This window comes from Lacerta agilis, chromosome 2, assembly GCF_009819535.1.
Source record: "Lacerta agilis isolate rLacAgi1 chromosome 2, rLacAgi1.pri, whole genome shotgun sequence".
NCBI classification, from domain to species: domain Eukaryota; kingdom Metazoa; phylum Chordata; class Lepidosauria; order Squamata; family Lacertidae; genus Lacerta; species Lacerta agilis.
In genome coordinates this window covers 35,263,837-35,286,448 of record NC_046313.1, presented here as the reverse complement: position 1 = coordinate 35,286,448, position 22,612 = coordinate 35,263,837, and the positions used below count along the sequence as shown (strand labels likewise).

General features: G+C 42.3%; 1 protein-coding gene and 1 non-coding gene across 2 annotated transcripts in view; one reads left to right on the top strand and one right to left on the bottom strand.

The window, feature by feature from the left end:
• MYOCD (myocardin) overlaps nucleotides 1–19,245 on the top strand; it is a 95,187-nt gene extending 75,942 nt beyond the window's left edge. The window contains exons 4-13 of the mRNA XM_033139506.1: nucleotides 2,096–2,171; nucleotides 4,109–4,270; nucleotides 6,848–7,023; nucleotides 8,516–8,641; nucleotides 11,111–11,370; nucleotides 12,843–12,996; nucleotides 14,245–15,195; nucleotides 15,983–16,096; nucleotides 16,923–16,980; nucleotides 18,220–19,245. Coding sequence (XP_032995397.1) covers nucleotides 2,096–2,171; nucleotides 4,109–4,270; nucleotides 6,848–7,023; nucleotides 8,516–8,641; nucleotides 11,111–11,370; nucleotides 12,843–12,996; nucleotides 14,245–15,195; nucleotides 15,983–16,096; nucleotides 16,923–16,980; nucleotides 18,220–18,788 — 2,646 coding nt within the window. The 3' untranslated portion in view covers nucleotides 18,789–19,245. The remainder of the gene's footprint in view (nucleotides 1–2,095; nucleotides 2,172–4,108; nucleotides 4,271–6,847; nucleotides 7,024–8,515; nucleotides 8,642–11,110; nucleotides 11,371–12,842; nucleotides 12,997–14,244; nucleotides 15,196–15,982; nucleotides 16,097–16,922; nucleotides 16,981–18,219) is intronic.
• Nucleotides 19,246–20,071: 826 nt separating this feature from the next.
• Nucleotides 20,072–20,251, bottom strand: LOC117043071. The gene has a single exon (XR_004426151.1).
• Nucleotides 20,252–22,612: the final 2,361 nt, after the last annotated feature.

Below are 22,612 nucleotides of genomic sequence, written 5' to 3'. Positions count from 1 at the left end.
CATAGGAGTTAATACATAGAGGAAATATAGGCCAGGAAGCCAAACAAGTGAATCCTTTTATAGTCTCTACAATTCTGTGTACATATATATTAACTTATTTTCAAAACTCTTAATGAAATTTATGTATAGGCTTTTATCAAAGACCTGCACACATGTAGAAGATGCCTTTGTTACATTATTATATATGAGTGTCCTGCAAAAATTCAAGGCCAATGTAAGGAAGGATGTATAGCCCCCTGTGAAAAATTAATGTGCTTAGGATACTTCAAGAAGTTTGAAGTATCTTAGAAGTACCCTATATTTCAACGTTCAGGCATAGGTTAAAATCTCACAGTCTCCCTTCAAAGGCTTCTACTGGCCGATTGCCTGGAAGAAAAAAGGATTATATGAGTCAAAAGCCCTAAACTACATTCATTTAGGGAGAAGTAGAACCAAAAATATATTCTAAGCCTTTATTCAGCTGGGGGGGGGGGGCTGGCAGGGGGAAGCAACATAAAAATACTTCACAGCTAGTTTGGTTGAGAGGAACTGATGGGAAGCCTACTTGAAAATCTTTGTTCACACATAACATGAAACTACACCAATTTAATTTTAAACACCTATTAGCTAAAACACAACAGAGCTGCTGTTAGATAAGTTCTAGTGAAGTAAATAAATTTACTTTGATACAGCTGTGTACTTAGGGCTGAATTTTACACTTGTTTAAGATCTGTGCCGTAAGCTAAACTGAAATTGTGCTGAATATAGTACATTTTAAAAGTTGGCGTAATATTATGATTGCTTCATGCCAATTATAAGTTACTTGCATTGCGTGGCCAGACAGATTCCCCCAAACCCCATGCAGCCCCTGAGCAGAATAATGACACAAGACAACGTGCTATGGGATTAAAATTGGCCACAACTTCATTAAGATTCAGATGTAGGGAGACCTTGGCTCAGGCATTGGGCATTTATCCGTCCCAGCCACCCCACCCCCCGCTGGGGGTCTGGGTAATTTCAGGGTTATCCAGCATGTGTGGGGATTGGGGTAAGTCTTGAGAACATGTGTTCAAGCAGATAGCCCACCCCCTGGTTCGCGGCCGCTGGAGGGGGAGGGCAATGACAACCTCTGGGCGTATGGCCAATACCTCCCTCCAAGCCCCTTTAACGGGAACCCTGGTATTGCTGACACATTGGGGCGTGGAGTCACCACCCCATGCCCCCCCATTTAGGAAGATGACTAAAGGATTCCGCCCAAGGCCTGAAACCACCAAAGTTGTGACGAATTGCTACAGGAAAGGCGAAACCTGCCAATGCAGGGAAATTCCTTTCCGGCCCTTCAACAGCGGCCTTGACATAGCAGCGCCTGCGTGCCTGTGGAAAAGAGGTTAACCTGCAGAGTAAGTGTTAATTGAGGGAGTGGAGGGTGGGAGAAGCTCTGGAGCCGACTGCTGCTTCTCAGGTAAGCTATGCCCTCTATTGTGTACTGTGTGGTCCCTCCTCCCACCTGGCCAATCCCGCTGGCAACACCTCCCCAGGCGGGATTGGCGGCTGACTGGGGTAGGCGGAGACCACAGGTATCTTGCCCGGGAAGGTGGTGCCAGTCCGAACTGCCAGGTGCTGCTCTGGGATCTAAGGGGGCTGCGCGCGACCACACAAAACGCGCACCCCATTTGATGTGGGGAACGGTCATTCTGGGAAACCTGCCAAAAGTTTGGGTTTGCACAAATGGAGCTCTTAAAAGATCCAGGTCCTTGCCTACAGACATTCAGTATCCAGAGAAAAAGTTGTGGGATAATTATAGAATTGGAAGGGACCCTGCGGGTCATCTAGTCCAACCCCCTGCAATCTCAACTAAAGCATGCAGATGGCTTCTGCTTAATCGGTTCCACTGTCAAACAGCTCTTGCCATCAGAAAATTATTCCCAGTGTTGAGTTAAAATCTCCTTTCTTGTAACTTGAATCTATTGGTTCGGGTCCTTCCAGAGAAGAACAAAATGTTAACTAAAATGAACGTCGGTTAGACCAATTCTGACTGAATCCTTTTAAAGAAGCATTGCTAATGCACTTTAAGTCAAGCTAGTGAGGTAATGATCTCTGTTCTTATGTTCTGTAGACTGAAGATTATTTAAAGCACAAGACCCGAAACAGACCTGAGCGCTCAGAACTGGTTGATATGCACATTTTACAGGGTAAGATTGAACGAATAAGTTTAAGATCTTGCTATTAGCATACAAAGTTCTTAATAACTGGGGGCCAGATTATCTTTGGGACCACCTAATCTTGTATATCCCTACCCAGTCACTTCAATCCCTGGGGGAGACACTCTTAAAGGTGCTGCTTACTCCCGACTTTCATCTTATGTCTGCAAAAAGCTAGGGCTTTCAGTGTTACATAACATGCCCTTTGAAATGAGCTCCCGGTAAGGCAGGCACCTATAGTGTTGCTATTCCAGGTACCTACTTAAAACACAAGGGTGATCCAGTTTAGTAGTGTATATTTCTGATTTACTAATTTGTTGTTGTGATTTTTGTTGTTAGCAGTGTATTTTATTGATGATTTTATGGGGATCATAACCTTGAGGTTTCTTTTTACATGTTTGGAATTGCAAATGAATTATTGAGCTGTTCTATGTTTCTATGTTAATAGATAGTCTAGACTTCCCCAAGGGTTTTGGACAACAACTCCCATCATCCCTGACCATTGATGATGTGGTCTGGGGCTGATGGGAATTGTAGTCCAAATCCTCTAGAGGGCACCAGGTTGTGGGAGGCTGCCTTAGATGTTTTGGACTTCGTATAGCTGTGGCAAGCCAACAGCAGAACATACTTCTGCCATGTTCTGAGTAAGCCTCAAAGTCTTTTGATCCCTGCTTCAGGAAGAGTGTAAAAGCACCTTTTATTGCCCTGATCTAGGCCTTCTCGGTAGCAATCTCCTGCTTATGGTACACCCTCCACTTTTAAATTATTTTAGGTTTAAAACTTTTCTAAAATGTTTGTAGTCTTTGTTAGTTTACCACCTTGAGTTCCTTCAGGGCAGGGACAAGAATAAACATCTGATTATTATGATGTTTGCATGATGTTATTCTTTAACCAAATCTTTACTTGTCTGGGGTGGGTTTTATTTGGGTCCAGCTGTGGCAACTGTTGCTCCAGCATGTATGGCGCACACTATACAAATGAAAAAAAAATGCACAGCTCATGAAGCAGGTTATTCCCACTTTTAGGTATTGCTTCTTGCACTTCTCATTTAGCTCTTGAAACCAAGTTTTTACTGGGCTTACAGAAATGACTTTCCTGCATAGGATTCCATGGCCAGCATTGCATTTGAAAGATTGTTTGCTTGTGCGCTAGCCAGTGAATGCTCAGCATTCACTCCCCAGTGAAATGTGGCTCAGCCATGCTGGTATGCAGATGCACATAAAGGGTGTGATGCACTGGGTGAGAAACTTTAAATTGTTTTGTTTGGCTACAAGGAACTGTGTACAGGTAATAGTTTCTGTGTATCTGGAACATTGTTAAAATTGACTAAGTATCAAATCAGCAGTGAGAGAAGCTTATCTACAAGCACACCTGTCATCATTGCACTCTGTGGCTAGTTGTGGGTAAAGGTAAAGGGACAGTTAAGTCCAGTTGCAGGTGACTCTGGGGTTGCGGCGCTCATCTCGCTTTACAGGCCAAGGGAGCTGGCGTGTGTCCGCAGACAGTTTTTCCGGGTCATGTGGCCAGCATGACTAAGCCGCTTCTGGCGAAATGAGGGCAGTGCATGGAAATGCCGTTTACCTTCATCTCAGAGCGGTACTTATTTATCTACTTGCACTTTGACGTGCTTTTGAATTGCTAGGTTGGCAGGAGCTGGGACAGAGCAACGGGAGCTCACCCTGTCACGGGGATTCGAACCGCCGACCTTCTGATCGGCAAGCCACAGTTGTTTTATGGTTCAAGAGAGAAACTTTGTGTTACAGCTACACTCAGGTTCTAATTATTGGAAAAGAACTGATATGTTTCTTTTTTATGTAAACTTGTCCTGACATAAAATTTATCCTGTTTCTTAGAAGTGATAAAAGGAAAGGAGCTGTGGCACAGGCTGATTATTTTGTAGTTTATATTTTTACCATTTGGCTTTACAGATTCAGCCACAGAAGGGTCCGTTCAGGCTACTCAGATGAAACTGAAAAGAGCCCGTCTTGCAGACAATCTAAATGAGAAAATTGCTCTTAGGCCAGGTCCTCTGGAGCTGGTGGAGAAGAATATCATTCCTGTTGACTCAGCTGTGAAAGAAGCCATCAAAGGTAATACCAGGAAAGGCACTTCTGGTGCTATAGCAACATCCATGCACAGTAGGCTACACAAAAGACTCGCTGTGGAAAAGAAGAGTTTGGATTTGATATCCCGCTTTATCACTACCCGAAGGAGTCTCAAAGCGGCTAACATTCTCCTTTCCCTTCCTTCCCCACAACAAACACTCTGTGAGGTGAGTGGGGCTGAGAGACTTCAAAGAAGTGTGACTGGTCCAAGGTCACCCAGCAGCTGCATGTGAAGGAGCGGAGACGCGAACCCAGTTCACCAGATTACGAGTCTACCGCTCTTAACCACTACACCACACTTGCTCTCACTGTAAGGGAGAGGGTCCCTTACAATGTGATGTAGGGTTCTTGATGTTTTCTCCATGGGAATGCCTTTGGAATAATTTCCATAAAAGAGTACAGATCCATGTTGAAGAGCTAGCAGGATTCTAGTATCCTAGAATGGTTCCTTCATTCCTGCCCTGTACCCCCTCAAATCCCTCTTCACTAGCAGAGCAGGAAGAAACTTGATCAAAGCCAGACATGTCCCTGGAAAGATTACAGTGTGAAGCAGGAATCTTCCTTCCTTCCACTGCCTACTCTCTGTCTTCCAGCCTTGCAAGGGCTTTTGTGATAGAGCCTGTCTTTCCCAGCACTTTACTTATCAGCAAAAGCCAAGGGTCAAGCGCTTTTGCCTGCTAGTTTGTGGGATATTGCACAGGAACACTTTCCAGAACCCATTCATTGAGTATGCTGAGTGGCAGAGAAGCATCATCTGGCATAAGCCACATTGATTCGTGGAGAAGCAAAATGGGTCACATCTTTGCTGCATTTCTCAAAGGAGGTTGCAGGATGAAAAAACCATGCAAGCTATTGATTTGGTAAATTGTTTGGGGACACATTCCTGATGAGTTTCTTGGAATATTCTCACCATGGTGCACAAGTGGCATATGACCCCCATTTTTTTTGTAAGTCTCCAAGACACACACACACACACACACACACCAATTATCTTTTTAAAAAAATGACTGTTCCTATTTCCCCTCTATTGTAATACCATAATGCCAAAACAATTGTTGTGCCCCATCTTTTTTTTAAAAAAAAATTTTATAGGTACCACTTTATTGTAGTGGCAAAAAGTTTTTAATGCTCTTGCAAGACTTCTCAAATTTTGACCATTTTTAATTTTTTTAAAAATAAAGTTTGTTTATTGTCAACTCCCACAAGTTCCCAGCTGTGACTCCAGAATGTCAAAAGGTTTTTTGTGGCTCCAACCTCCAAGACTCTCAAAATATGCCCTATATTTTTTTAAAAATAAAATGACCTTGCCCACTTTTGCACTTTGGCCACACCCACTTTGAAATGTGCATTTCAAAGCAAATTTGCATTTTTAAACAAATAATCTGAACTAAAATAGAGACGATGCAATCTGAAATGGGATACTGATTGCATTCTGCAGAGTTGTGAACTTTTGGAATAAAAACAAGAGCCTTCTAATGATTCTATCTTTGAAGGTTCTGGCTTTATTAAAGATCTGCTATCTTACAGGGGAGAGGGTCTGAAGACTAATGGGTGCAAGCTGTGTCACATATAATAAAATATAGTGCCTCAAACAGAATCATGAACATCTTCAATAACAGTTGAAACAGTTGATTCTCATTTAAAAAAAACAACCCAATAAAACAATAATCCTGAAAATGTGTGTTCCGCGGGAGAATCAGAACCTCATGGGAAATCAGATAGCTCCAGTAACCAACGATTGAGAATTATTTATTTATTTAAAGCATTTGTAATCCCGTTCTGCAGCTGAAAATGATTCCAGAGCAGCTTATAGAGCAATTCAGAAACATGGGAACCCTCAGGCTTCTGAATACAGAACTCAAAAGGAGGAAAGGATGGAGTGGGGGGGGGGGGAAGCAGGCTGAAGCATCCGTTCTTAAACTTACAAGATGTTCACAAGGCCCAGCTGGTGTGGAAACAGTTCAGGGAGAGGAGTCAAGGAGCTAGTCCCTCTGAATAAAGTCATGCTTCCCATCTCTCCATCTGATGCACTGGTGGGATGACTGCTCCCAGGATTACGGAGAAAGGCCTGATGGAGCTGGACCTTCAACAGAGCCAGTGGAATGGCTCTGCTGCCCATATCTCCCCCTGTGCCTGCAGCCTGAAGGAATGACTTTTGTACTTGACACAGTTTTATTTCTGCCCATGTTATGATTGGGCATGACATAAATTTTGTGGTTGATGCTATGCATTCTTCTGTAATTTATGCCAATTGCTGAATTCAGAATTTTATTAGCACACCATTTTCATGCTAACGAGCCACTGCTTCATTAGTGGTTTTCTATAATAGTTCTCAGTTGAATGTTGGTCAGCCATACTGGATTTGCTGCTTTGGTACTTGCTTTTGAGCACAAAGAAATCACAGCTTTACCTACCTGACAGGAACAATAAAGTGTACACCTGTGAATACTTTATTTAATGTGTTAAGATCACTTGTCTGCTTTGCTACGTGTACATTTGTTAAAAACTTGCTGCCATTCAGAATCATCTATCACTGAGTCTTTTTCTTCCTTCCTGCCTCAGGTACCCAAGCAAACTTCTCCAAATCCTCAGATGCTTTTGCTTTTGAAGAAGATAGTAGCAATGATGGGCTGTCCCCAGAGCAGGGCAGAAGCGAGGATTCCCAGGGATCCACAGAATCAGCAGCCGGAATCAAAATTTCAGAAGCAACATTACCCACAATGTCAGGGACAACTCAGGTAAAACGGTATTTCTTAGTGTGGACAGATGAGACGTCCCGATACTTTGGATCAAATTTGCAGAACCAAGCCACACCCACCTCCCACAGGCTCAATCCAGGTCAAAAAACATGCACTTGGATTCAGCACAGTGAGTGTGCTTCCAAATCAGTCCCTCTGCTATAAACTTTTTACATTTGTCTTCACCCCCCGTCAACATCCAGTACTGGACGATGAGTACAAGAGCTTCTATTAGGAAAAAAATGTCTGATGCCAGAGGAAGAATATTCCTCTCCTCGGGGCTGGAATAAGAACCCGTTGTGGGTAAAAAGATGTGATGCATGCCAAGAACTCTCTGAGGGCACTGTAGCCTATGGAGGAAGCCAGCTGCAAGGTCAGCCTCTGGTGGTTACATAAAACATGGGGGTGTCCTGCAAAGGATCCTCAGCCACTGTTAACCTGAACACGACATATTCTTGGCTTGGAGTGCCCTCCTCCATTCCGGCAGTTTTGTTACACAGTGTACTTGGCATGGGGCACCTCCATTTTCCAAGCACTTATGGCACAGAGCCCAACGATTCGTCCATTTGGTTTCCCTAATAACACTAGCCTGATAAATGCGATTGGTCTCAGCTGTGTAGAAATGCCATGGCAGGGAGTCCCGAGTCACCAACAAAACATGCTGATTGATTATGATGGTGACTGAGAAATTGGGGGCCTCCAAGGTAGATTTTGTTGATTTTTAAAAAAAACATTTATTTATAGAATGTCCGTTACAGAAGAATTTTGCATTTATCAGTTGGTGGATTGGATTTAGCTAGCTAGCCGTTTTAAGATGAAGTGATTTCAGGAGTGTAGTTCACTGCTCTCACAGCTTGTCATCCATTTCTTTTACCTACGTCAGTGTTAAGCCCATTTTATATGGAACCTTATCCCTATGGAAGACCGCCTTCTGACGGCAATCTATGCTATTGCTTTAACATCTACCGTAGATCCTCTTAATTGCATAGAGCAGCCTTGCCCAGCCTAATACACTCCAGCTTGCTTTGAACTACAATCCCCATTGGATGATGTGAGTTGTAGTCCAGTAACATCAGGTGGTCGCTAGGCTGCTGAAGGCTGGTACACAGTTTCCAGGAGCATCTGATGCTAGCAAGGAAACTTCCATGTTATGCTGCTCTAAATATGGAACATGGAGACATGCTAGATGAAAAAAGATAACATGTAGACCAGTCCTAGTTAAGGCTCCAAACAAAGTCAAGATAGCTAGTCCTGAGCAAGAGTAGCATGGACCATTTCTGTAATTGTCTGTAAGCTGCCTGCATGTGGATAGGCTTCTTGAAAGTGTGCATGTTGATGTTTATTAATTTCCATGTATATATTTTGATATGCCTGTTATATGCCAAACTGCGGGAGGCAGTGAAAGATAGGCATGCCTGGCGTGCTCTGGTCCATGGGGTCACGAAGAGTTGGACACAACTGAACGACTGAACAATATATATTTTGATTCCAGGATCATTCCTGTGGCTCTGAAAATGATACGGCTGATGTAACATCTCTGAGGAATGGCCAGCCAGAAAGTCCTAAACAACAGAATGGGCAACAAACACCTCCTGGCACTGTTACCACATCTGCAAAGGTATGAACCTAACCTCTCACTAGGTAGGAAGAAAAATTGTTAACATGGCCTATTGGCTAGATAACAGCTAGCGCTCATCTGCAGTAAGGGGAAAAAACTGGTTTTAGGTGTCTGAGGAGGTGAGTTACAGAATCTACAACTGTTGGCTTTACTTGGAGATGGGAGTCGCTAGGAACTACCCAGGCTACCCTCCTTGTGTCACAAAACTGTGTCCATTCGAATTCTGGGGTGAAAGTACCTGCAAAAGGAGCAAGCTGAGACTTCAGTGATCTATTGAAACCAAGCTGTTTCCAACAATAGCGCCAACAGGACCTTGTGTTAGATGGCTCATTCATCCGTCTCAGGGGTCACTAAACTTTTGGGGCTTGTGAGCACTTCTGGAATTCTATGAAGCTGTCATGGGCACTACAAAATACCCATTTCAGAGAGGAAAAATGGCAATATTCAGAAATACTGCCCCAGACAACAGAAATAATATCCATGCATACTCCAAACCAAACACAGGTATATTTTGAACTACTAATTCCCATTTAGGTATATTTTGATTTTTAAAAAAGCTTGTTTAACTTTTATTGATAATTTTAATGTATATTTAATATTCCATGTAAACCACTAAATAATAGACAAACCACTTGCACACATATCTCTTCCCAAAACATCCAAGGAAACTCTGCCCTCCAAAACAGTCAAAATACTCCCTTGTCCCTCTAGGGCAACAAGAGGGCCCTCCGTTCCTTTTCTTACGATATTTAGAGAGAAGTTGGAAGGCAAAGCACTGCCTTATAGCTTTCCTTCTTTACTCCATTCCTTTGGAGGTAGACCCAGAGGCATTCTGGGGGAAAGGGGGGTAGCTGAATGCTGCCCAAGTTAAAAATGAAAGAAACATTTAAAAGCCCTAAAGCAACAATGGGCAACATGGTGTCCTGCCGACATTACAGACTACAGCTCCAATCACCCATGAGCACTAGACATGCTAGCTATGGATAATGAGAGTTGTAATTCCAAACACACCTAGTTTAAAAATGGTCACTGGAGGGCTGCCTGAGGACTGCCCCATGATTTTGGGGGGCAGCAGGTCTATCTTAAGGCTGCTTTTTTGAGATTTTACATTTGTGTCAGGGTATCTAAGTACAAAATACACCAGTACTGTGACGATTGTAAAAAATGTATTCGTATATTATTAGATACATATCATTTAAAAATACTTGGAAGTGTCATCTGGGTAAGGACCAGATTGCTGCTTCAGACTGTTTTAAAAGGAATGTGTGGCTAATAAATATATAAACATGCCCTTTACAAATGATGTGGTGCCTGTATATTTTGTTCCTTGTACTCAACTACAGAAGGTCAAATGGGAAGAAGGGATGTGCAAACACGTCTCAATTGCAATATTCATTTGCACTTTCTTCTGATGTTTTCCATTCCTATGCAACTGGTTTATTTTGCAAAGGTTTGTGTGCTGTTTCATTGCCTGCTGATGTGGAAATACTTGTAATTTCTAACATTTTTTTTTAAATGTAGCACTCATTAGACACATATATCTCAGCTGTCAAAAGATAACTTACAAATGAGTTACATTCCTTGTGTTTTCCGGGGGGGGGGGGCATGTTAGTATTTTGCAGCAAAAAAACTAGTCTTCTACTTCTCGCTACCTTGATTTCACAGTTCAATATAAACTTGTCATAGAATCAGAGTTGGAAGGGACCCTGAGGATCATCTAGTAGTCCAACCCCCTACAATGCAGGAATATGCAGAGACCTTGGCATTATCAGCACCATGCTCTAACCAGCTGAGCTATATGATTATCCTATCTTGCTTTTCTCACTCATGCATCAGGGAGGAACAGTTTAGTTAAAAGTCAAGGTAACCCAGGAAGTGTGGTTTTCCACGTGAAAAGAATAAGGAGCAATGCATTCCACTGGCTTTTAAATTACACAAGAGGATACAGATTAAGTCTGAAATTGTAACCCTACTGGGAAGTCAGTGGGATTTACTTCCGAGTAGACATTGTTGGGATTGCAGTGTTAGTGCATATAGGCTGCCTTAGGGTGCAAACAACACATTAGAAACAAGGAAAGCAAAGAGGCACCTGTATACATGATGATGTAAATAATATATATAGCAAAGCAATTTACATATCTATTTACATATAACATGTGCATGTGGTGTGTTTTTTTTAAGTTCGTTGTAGATAATTAAGGTAAATAGTTTCCACAGCGAGTGTCTCTGCCAGTGGGGATAAAATGGCAGATTAAAGGAAATTTGCTTGATAATTCTGTTTTCAGTGGATTCCTTCGACAACCCTAGTGAGAAGGGACATCTATTATGACCGCACAGTCTTGATACTATCTCCACTGACTTGCAAGCTGACGGGCCCTGGGCACGGTAGCTCGTTAAACTTTCTAACTAACTTCAGTCACTCCATGTTGCAGATAATCTTATTGGAATTTTTTTGTGTGCCCCATTTAGTCAAAACCATTGAGCGATAGCAAGAATCGCCACAAAAAGCCCAAGGAGATGAAGCCAAAAGTGAAGAAGCTTAAGTACCACCAGTACATTCCCCCAGACCAGAAGGCGGAAAAGTCCCCTCCGCCCATGGACTCAGCCTATGCAAGGCTCCTGCAGCAGCAGCAGCTCTTCCTGCAGCTCCAGATCCTCAGCCAGCAGCAGCAGCAGCACCGGCACCAGCAGCACTTCAACTATCCTGGGCCCCATTCCATGCAGCTGAAGTGAGTTGGTAACGGAAAGGCTTCCTAGAGTGACCTTTCCATCTTACCCAGGTTTTTGCAATTTCTTGCCGCAATGAATTTGGGGCACATTCCAGCCCATTAGTCACTTTTACGCTCTGTTAATTTAAATAGGAAATCAAAAGTGTGTGGTTAAGAGAGAGAGAGCGCCTCTCCCTTTAAGTGTGGTCAACTTTCCAAACTTCCGCAGGATTGTACCCTTCGGGACAACAGTGGTGATGCAGTAAATTTTATTCCAGAGCAACTCAGGTTGGTCACCCCATCGCACAAGTGCTATAAAACAGGCAAAGTGTAATTCCTCAGCAGTAGCTCGCTTTTACTTTCAGAAAGGTAACCAATTTGTACCAGCTGCTATTCAGATTTTTCAAGCTAAAATGTCATCCCGGCTACTTTTTGGGATCCCAGTATGGATACAAGCATATAATAGTGGTTTAGATAAGATACCCTCAAGTTTCTTGAGATGTATCCTGGGGCTCCTAAGTTCAATTAAGTACGAGACAGTATACACATGATGGAATATTGGATGAGGGCTAGCACTATAAAATACTGGCTGCGTTGCTATTTCCATTGCCAACCTTGGAGTCTGCTCTCTGACTTACTTAAGAACTCTTATAAATGCAGATGGTTCCAAATCTTACATAGCAAAATCAGATCTATTGGTATTGACTTGGAACCCTGGTATAATTCAAGTGAGCAATACCGGTATATTTATTGCAATATTCAAACCAGATTAAGAGACGTTCATCGCATCAGCTGTAAATAAAATTTGCTCCCCCAAGTTCTATGGTTTAAATACAACAGATAACAGGGTCACTCAAATCTCAAAATTAATAATTCCAGCCCAACGCAGGGCCTTTATGTGAGCCCAGCTGAACATTTCCCCCTCAGCTCTTGTCAAAGGCAGATATTTAAGCATCCCTAGAATTGATAGACATTGCAGATGTTACTTGAACGTGCCAAACACTGTAGAACATATCCTTTTCTACTATCCATTGTACAACCATCTATGTAAACACGTGCTATCCCTTTTTTGGGGAAGTCTAACATCATGGCACAATGAAAATATCAGATTCTATCTGTCTGACATTAACTCAGAAGTAACTGCAAAGGTGGCTGAGTTTTGGTCAATAGTATCTCTTAAGAGCAGTGACTGGCACTATTTAGCAGGAAGAAATCCCAATGAAAATCCTTGTAATTATATATTTTACATGGCTTTTATTTGTGTGTGTGTGTGTGTGTGTGTGTGTATGTATATATATATATATATATATATATATATATATATATATATATATATATATGTATATGTATATGTATATGTATATGGATGTTTTATGATGGCCTGTACTTGTAATGCCTAATAAAGGTTTGGTGAAGTAAGTAAGAATGCTGATATTTAAAAAGAAGAAGACAGACAAAAGGGGGAAAGCATTCCACACTTTTATTTTTTACAGGCAACCCAATGAGCAAATGGCCAAAACCTCAAACTCTTCCCCATCGACAGTCGCCAACAGCCCTCTTTCCCCTGGGAAGGGAAGTTTTTCAGGGCAATCCTGCATTTCGTCTCTCAAGCCAGGTCCTCTCCCATCCAACCTGGATGATTTAAAAGTGAGTATTGAATGCAAAAGTTGATGAAAAGTGTAAAACCTTCTGTGTGGTATATGAAACTACATGTGGAGGCAGTGTCTTCCTCCAGCAAACACATGGTTAACACACGTGCACTTTGGTCAATATCCCAGATTAATCATAATTCAAATATCACATAAATTGAAGCAGTCAAACACCACCATAGGATCAACAGACCAACTAGGGTCAGTGGACTGTAGAGAAGAGACCAAATTATTATTTGCCAAAGCTGACTTAGAACTAATAAAATTGGACATCGTAGCTTGTTTAAAAACAGATGAGAGAGCCAATTCTATTTCAATAATATTCGCTGTTTACGAATACAAACCATTATTTTACTAACACACTAAATTAAAACAAAAGTAACACAAAGGCAACCCTGGAACAAGAAAAAACATCAAGCATTAAAAATAACACATGTTAAGAAATCAATTGAAACCAAGTTCCCTAAGTGAACACTTACATACACACAGGCACGTGGCAGAGGCACAACCTCAGGCAGCTGTTGCTGAAAATATAGGCTGTCCACAGGAAGCAAAGTAATGGGAAGTTTAACAAGCTCTGGTGTTCTGCCTAGTCTTCACCTGGAGGACTTGCCTGTGCCCAAAGGGCAGCAGCTCCTAAGCAGGGACAGGAGAGTCTCCTCAGGAGTAATGAGGGTTGACTGGAAAGCATGCCTTCTCTTTCCCCCAAGTTTCTCAAGAAGCACTGCTCTGTCTGTATCTAAAATGTAAGAAGGGCAGCCCAGATTAAAACTGGCCACAAATGCATTAGGTGTAGGCAGTGCTATTTTTCGAGAAAAAGAGGTGCCAGAACTCACTATGAACGTCTCCCTTGTTCTCTTAGAATGGCAATGGAGCCCACCTGAGAGGTGGTGGAACTGAATTTTGGCTGAAAAATAAGCCCTGGGTGCAGACGTTCAGTCCCGCTCCAGACTTATTACAATAAACTTGCATAATTTGAATTTGAACAGCATAGCACCTGAGAGAATGCTAAGGTAAATAGAAATAATTAGAGATGTCCAAGTAATGGTGTGCAAAGCCGCACAGAAACAAACTGACATATCCAGTCCAATTAATAGCAGCCATTTTTTAGCCCAAACTTTACCCAGCCCAACTCTAATCTCTGGTTTAGATTTGGGTCAGGGTCCACTGTAAGCAGGTTGCTACTTTGTCACAAAGTTGGAACTCAAAAGCGGCCTTGCCACTGACTCAACGGCTTTCATTCCAGGTGTCAGAGCTGAGGCAGCAGCTCCGAATAAGGGGCCTCCCTGTATCAGGTACGAAAACAGCCTTGATGGAACGCCTGCGGCCCTTCCAAGAGTGCAGCGGGGGTTCCGTGCCCAGCTTCAATGAGATAACCACCGTCACCTTCCCAGTGACACCAACCAACTCTCTCTCCAGCTACCAGTCGCAGTCTTCGACCAGCCTGCTGTCCAATGGCTTTTACCACTTTGGCAGCACCAGCTCTACTCCACCCATCTCCCCAGCTTCCTCGGACCTATCGGTGAATGGCTCCTTGCCAGACAGTTTCAATGAAGGACCAATGTCTTCCCCACATTTTGTCTTGCACCCTTCCCCTGTGCAAGGAGGGTGTGAAGAAAGCATGATGGGAAGCGTGAATGGAGCTGGCATCCAGCTCGACGTGGAAAGGGTTGACACAGAGAAAGACAAGATGCTGGTGGAAAAGCAGAAGGTCATCAATGAGCTGACCTGGAAACTGCAGCAAGAGCAGAGGCAAGTGGAAGAGCTGAGGATGCAGCTGCAGAAGCGCAAAAGGAGCCACGGGTTGGAGGAGAAGCAGCCCTCTCCACATTTCTTTGGCTTTCCGATCAAGCAAGAAAACCTAGCGTCCAGTTGTCCCTTTGCCTCTAAGCAAGCTCCCTTGAAAGGCCAGGCTAGCAACTCTGACACACTGAGAAACTGTGGGACACCTCAGCTGCCCCATCTTGTAAATAGCCATTGCATGGAATCGTCAGGACAGAGCGGCATACTGTCCTCCACATTCCTAAGCCCACAGTGCTCTCCCCAGCATTCCCCACTAGAGGCAGCAAAGAGTCCACAACACATCAGCCTTCCACCCTCACCAAACAGCCATTACCTCCTCTCTGTGTCCCCCAACACTCAGGGAGAAGGACGCAGCAGCTCTCCACAGCCCAGCAGCCATCTTCACACAGCTCCGGTAAGAAAGCTACTTATTGTTATCGGGGGGTGCAGAGTTAGGGAAGGGTGTTAAAGCAGCTCCCATACTATCCAGATCCCAAACTGCTCAGAGCTTCAAAGGCACTTGGAACTGTGCCCAGAATCAGACTGGGGGGCCGTGCAATGTTTCAAAACTGGCAGGCTGTGTTCCATGTGTCGAGGCCCAGTTTACCTACTGTAGCTATTACTGCATCTCAGTTGATGAAATACCAAACAAGAAAGGGGAAGTATCTTTTAATTGCCCATCTTCCAGTGATTAAAATATAGACAATTTGTTAGTTTGCATTCAAGTTGCAGAACGGCCTTTCAAGGATGGTGGCATACACATAGGAGAGTAGGTTCAACATTTTCAGAAGTCATTAAGAAACTGGACACTACCAACTCTTCCACATATACAGCTTAATCACCACCCTTGGTGCCCCTGTAAGTCTCTCCTACCCATTCAAAAGAAAGTATATTCCCTAAGCCAGGCAGCCTTTACTGTCAGATGTTGCAGTTTTTCTGCTAGTGGGTGGGGGAATCCAATATTATTCCAAAATTCCTTTGCAGAACTTTGTAAGGGCCATTATCAATGGCAAAACGTATTACAGCAAGGGAGATTGGCTTCCAGAGCCTTGACTTTTGTCTTATGCTTCCACTGGATTTGCACCTCATTGACTGTTGATTTGTTCCCATGTGAAAGAGGTAAATTTATGGAGGCAACTGCTGAATAGCAGTCTTGGCCCAAGTTTGGCTTGATCCCTGTGATTGATTTTGGTTCCATACAGGTGCCAGTACAAGGTAGTCAGAAGTATTCCATTCTGTCTCCTGGCTTTTGCAAGTCAAATGCTGCCCTCCCAGATGGAAAGCAGCCACCACCCTATGCTGATGCTGTGAAACAGGTAACAGTCTGGTGCTTGCTAGGCTATGCAGATAGCTTGCTTTGATTGTTATGTACATCAGTCAATCACAGATTTGAGAGTGCTGTGTGACCTATGAGTGAAAGCAGAGGATTACCGACAGCCTTGAAAACTGAATTTATTGTTGTAGTGTTATATACAGTCAATTGGATTAAAAGCAAATGCAAATTCATTCAACCTCTTATTTGTTCAGACATTGAATAAGAAGCTGAAGTGAGTCAGGTGACTTCTGTTGGAAGGGCCATCTGAATTTTTAGAAGAAACAGAATGATCTCTGAATGAACTAAGTTTGTAAGCTACAGCTGAACACTTGGTTCAAAAAAGTACACACACAAGCACTGCAGGATGGTAACTGCAGTGGGTCACACAAAGTTTGTGTGGGTTAACAGGAGCCAATGTAAGCATACTTACTAGGAAGTAAGTACCAATGAATGCGGTGGGATTTTATTCTAAGTAACATTAGTTACAGGTTGAACATCTGAGTGAAGGAGGGAGTTTTCATTCCACTTTGAGAGGGCTATTGATCTTGCTTCTCTGGGGCTTTTATGAACTATAACGGTATTAATTGTAATACATAACAGCCTATATATGCACAAAAAAATTGTAGGAGACATGCTTCAACTAGTTAGTAAGGAATCATTGTTTATTTAACATGCCTGTCAAGGAGCTTCCATCATCCTCATAGGTCTGAGGCTTCAGCTTTCTTTTGAAAGCATCTCTCAATCCGTCAAAGCTGATTTTTATAGTATAGTAGTGTGTGGCTCCAGTATCAACTTCCTAACATCCCTTGTTTTTCTTCTTGCTGCAGCAGTTGACCCGAAGCCAGCAAATGGATGAACTGTTGGATGTGCTTATTGAAACTGGAGGTAGGTGATGTCCATAAGGCAAGACTGTTGGTTCTAATCAAAGGAAGTATGAGTGAAGTTTCTGGCTGCCCAAAGAGGGTGCACTGTGATCGCTGTGTCTGCACTAACTAACCCCTAGCCCAATGTTCTTCATTGCCTGGAGGGTGGTACCCAAAATGGCAATTTCAGAGAATTTCCCCTAGTCATAGTAAGCCATAATTTAAGCCCAATGCCTACTGTTAAATGTAGCCATGGTCATAGCCCGTGAAAGAAAGTGCTGCTCCCAAAGTGCATTTTCTTTATGGGCTCATTTAAGCAACCAGATGTGGCCCTCCTGCTGTCACTGGACTCCAACTCACATCAGCCCCAGTCAGAGAGGATGGGAGATGAAACCCAACATCTGGGAGGGCCACAGTTTAGCCACCCTTGTACTAAAAACAGAATGTGAAAACCTTTGTGCTTAAATAGATTGTGTGATCTTAGCAATCAGAATCTGATAGAAGCATATAGGAATCTATCTGTCTGACATTAACCTGGAAGTAACTGCAAGGGTGGCTGAGTTTTGGTCAATAGTATCTGTTAGAGTGGTGAATGGCACTATTTAGTGGGAAGAAATCCCAATGAAAGAATTCCCATTTTTATATAGTTTACATTGCTATTTATTTGAATATATTTTAAATTTTATATATCAATGTTTTATACTTGTAATGCCTAATAATGGTTTGGTGAAGTAAGTATTAAGATTCCAGTTGCTGTAGGACGTCCCATACTCATCCACTCATATTTTCCCTCTTAACAAGTCCTTGCTAACACACACATACTTAGTGATAATTTCTTCTCCTGATTTCCTTCCTGCAGTCCTTGGATGGAGCACCTACTGTGTTTCCCTGACCACAATCTGCTGCTGGCTCTTCTGTGATCTTTCTGTTCTTCTCACCCAGGCATTCCTAGTTACACCTTATAGGCTCACAGAACCACAAAGTAGATTCCTGGTGTGCCAAGTTGATCTAGCATAGCATCACATAAAGCTATATCCAACCAAAAGAAAAGTAGGATACACTTCTTTGACAGCAACAGCGAATTACAATGTGCTCCATTGGGTATCTCATACTGTAGATGAAGGAGTCTGCCGTCTTGACAGGCAGTAATCAATTATGTGCAAGATGTTTTATAACATTTAAAGTTGTAGGGTGGCTCGGGGTGCACGGCATAGTAAAGTTGTAGATCTGCTCTTCACGAGCCTTTTTTGTTTGCAAACAGAAATGCCTGCAAATGCCAAAGAGGACCGCCCTTGCCTTCAGAAGGTGCCTCAGATAACAGTGTCTTCGGGGACCTCCAGCACTTCCTCGCTACTGAAGACATCTGCTGCATTTGAGCAAGGCCCCTCAGGTCAGCTGTCCTTTGAACACTGCCCTAGCAGCAACGACAGTCATCTGGAAATCTTGTTAAATTCCCACAGCCCTCTGGGGCGGTCAAGTGAAATCACCCTACTGAAAGTGGGTGAAGAACCACACTTTGAAGGGGTGATGGAAGGATTTTCCAACAAAGCTGCCGATGAACTGCTCACACCCCACGAGATCCTGCCCACTCCCCTGTCGCCCATGGAGACCCAGCTGTCTCCCTCTTCTGGAGAAGGAACTGGTTTGCACATGAGCTTCACAGAATCTCCTTGGGAAACAATGGAATGGCTGGACCTCACTCCGCCTAGCTCAGCCAATGGCTACGGTTCCCTCACCACCACTGGGCCAAGCATCTTCAACATTGATTTCTTAGATGTTAGTGATCTCAACCTGAACAGTACCATGGACCTGCATTTACAACAGTGGTGAACAGAACAAGCCTTATGTGTGGGGATGCAGCTAAACACAAATGGATTCCCATTAAAGAGACTCAGATACTTTTATCAGAGAGCTCTGGTGACAGCCAGGGAGAAGAAACTGGAGTCAGTTTTCCCAGGACATTCCCCTCCTCTATTACAAATGAAATTGCCAGATAATCTCCCACACACCACAAAGCAAATCTCTGGTGCAGGAGTCTCCTCTTCAGCAAGCACAGCTAACTTTAGTAGCTTCCACACCTCTTCCAAGGAAGACTCACTGTGCAGTAGAATTATGTTTGGTATGCATGTCCATTTCATCCCTAACATATCTATCATCCGGATCAGGTTCTGCTATATTGTCTCTTACTACCTACTGTGGAAAAAATTTGGTTCACTTACAGCTTCCAACACACTACATGGCAGCCACTGCCTTTCCTCCTGATCATATACATGAAGACTTAAAAAAAGTCAGCTGACTAAGAAGCCATTGTCAGACCAGTAACCTCCAAGCCATCCTTTCACTAAACACTTCTCTCTCTCTGCCCTGTCTTACCAATTTTAAAGGCACTTGAAATAGAAGTAAAGCAATCTGACTTGTTTATGTGGTGGGCACTCAGCTTGGAAAGAACACAGAGTAATATAAAAACCAAGTACATAAATGAAGGATTTTTAATTGACTACTTTTAATTGATTATCAATTTTGTTTCAGGGTACATTCCTCCTTTCATAAGTACTTTGATCATTTCTTAATTAAATTAAAAATATAATCATATCTATAATATCTATAATTTGATATAGATAAATCTACAGTATTTCAACAAAGACTATTAAAACCAACCATATTCTTATATATGGTATAAATATTGTCTGAGTATATCAGATCGTCATGAATAAATTTACAACAAGTAATTGTAACTTATAAAAATCGAAAGGATTACCAATTTTAATTCTGTTTCAAATTCCAAAAACACTTTGAAGGACTCACATTCCTCCTCAAATCTCTTTGCATATACCAAATAATTTATTCAGTTTAATAAACAGGCAGTCTTGAATAAATTGATAATATAGAATATGTTGCCCAGAGCCAATCTGAAACATTGACAAAGTTTAATCAGCATAACAAGTGAAGGTTGCAAATCTATGACTAAGTCTACCATGGTGAAAGAAACTGGGCAACCCTTGTAGCCTGAACCTATGGCCGTTGCCCGTCTTTAAATTCAGATATTGCCATATCTAAGTCCGCCAGTGACGGTGCAGAACACAGTCTGGGGTTTTCTCTGCATGTCACAACAGATCTGTATGCAGTATCATACATGACCACCAAGCTGCTGTTAGAATGCTCACACCTGTTACTGCACAGGGCAGACCCCCAAAAGGAAGCTGCCAGGTTTTCATCTGGGGCAAGGTAGGGCTAGCTGGTACAAGGCAGGGCCACAGCAGGCCCAGCTACACAGCAACCATTTCCCAGCCCATAGGCTTCATACCAAGCAACAGGTACTCATTATGTTCCTAACCATTGCTTTCTTGAGGGCAGACCAGAATATTGCAATATATCACTCAAAACGTTGCCTCATTAAAAAAAGATGCAAATGCTGCCAGCCTGGTAGGGTTGCTTTGTTCACATGTGGGTAGGCTTCACCCAGGTGATGACTCCACAGCTACATATAAAAACAAAGTCTGGGTTATGAGCAAAGCCCTATGTTGTGAGCTAGCTATCCTTCACTCATTTTAATCGTAGTTCTCCCTTTATACTACAAAGTGAGGGCCCAGTCCTCAGCCACAATTCCAAATTATACTCAGATCCACTTGAGCAGCATATCCTCACTACACTGCTGAATGTCCACAGTAACAATTGAATGTTATAATTTACCAATAAATGATTATTAGTAATTTCCTTAATGCCCAGTGAGATTACAGTTTGTTTTATTGCACATACCTTCTCATCTTTCATTCTAGCAAGTTCAAACCCCTTTACATTCCTCTCAGTTTTATTTTTGCCAGTAGACCAAATGCTGAGTGGTTGGGCCTAGGAAGCAGATAGTTGACTTTGGTGAGAGGGGCTGGGGGCTAAATCTTGGGTCTAGTTATGAGACTGACAAAAGTAATGTAGAAGCAAAAGTCCAAATGGCACTTAAAATGTATCCTACTTGGCTCAAAGCTAGGTGGTGGTTTAAAACAAATTACACTACTGTATCTACAGTGATGGAAAGCCTATTTTAACTAAACCAGTCCCTTATAAACAAACAAACAAACAAACAATTTATTTGTACCCTGCCCATCTGGCTGAGCTTCCCCAGCCATTATGGGCGGCTCCCAAACAAATGTTAAAACAATACAGCATTAAATATTAAAAATGTCCCTAAACAGGGCTGCCTTCAGGTGTCTCTTAATTGTTAAAAAACAAAATAACTTATGCTTCCTGTTGCAACCAAATCTGAAAATGGCAGCTGCTGTCAAAGGTGCATCATGCTTCAAAATACTAGTTAAGCAGGTGAATGAGCCTTTAAAACAATAGTCTGCTATGCTGTTTATGGCCCTTGAGTGAAACTTTGCTTGAACTATACCAGTGCTGTAAATTAATACAGCTTAAGCAGGTGGCGAGACATGTGTTGAAAGGGGAGGGCAGGTACTTATATAGGTACTTCCAAATTGGCAACTCTTAGTTGTGCACAATCATTACTCTCCAGAAAGTCTTTTCCATGCAGAAAAACTTCCCACACTCAAGAGTTGGTGAGGATATAGTACTTGTTTTATGTGTAATCTGCACCACTAGACATGACCTAGGCATGAAAGTGGGAAAGGGACCATTCTGAATGAGCCAAATTAATTCTTTAATTTACAACAAACCACTTTTTAAAGTTCTATTATATGGTTTACTTTTATGCCTTCTTTAAAAAAGACAGCACTTTTTAAATTAAGATAATGGTAAGAAAACAACAATTTTAAAAGCAATTTCAATTCTTAAAATTTGAGTTAAATTGTTTTTCATGTAAGTACAATTGTGTGATTATTTCAATGCTTTAAAAAGCCATATTTACAAAATTGTGCAAATGGAAAAACTAATAGGGATGGTGTGCTGAAGTAGATGACTAGCAACAGGTTCACCTGCCCAGTATATCAGAGTGTACATAAAATCCACACAAAATAGTACTACAGCTATGGGGATCGTACTTTTAAAAATGGTCTGAAGAGATAGAAGGAAAAACAGGATAATAATTTGATGACATCATGCTGATGTCCCACAAAAAGTGTAAACAAAGCATTCAGCCATAAACACCTAGCATGGAAGTATGCAGCATCACAAAGCACATTCTACTACAGCAGAATGGTGCCTCAAAACAGCAAGACAATAGCAGTCAACTGAACCAAACAGATACCTTGCAATGCACACAATACCAGTGTGAAGAATCGCCTTACAAAATAAACCTCTACTGCCTCCTTCACATGGTGCTGCACCTCTTTCAAGACATCCTTTCCTTCAACACACCTGTCTGTGATCTACGCTACACAAGCAGCAGTCTCATTAACATCATATTCAACCATTTAACTGTCTCAGGCTTGTGAAAAGAAGCTCCCATTTACAGTATTGTGACACAGAACTATCCACACTGGATGCTCAAGTCCACAATATCTTCGTGCCTTAGCCATTGATTTTTTCTGGATTTCCTGCCCAGTCTCACTTGTAGTGCAGGGAGCAGGGTGAAAATCCCATGCAAGGTCTTCCAGAGAACGGCTGTGAATCCATATCCAAAGAGGAGGAGCTTGTTTTTCTTGGCTAGCTGGGTACTTTGCAGTATTGGCCAATTCATCAGTGTTTTTATTTCTCCTGTAAAC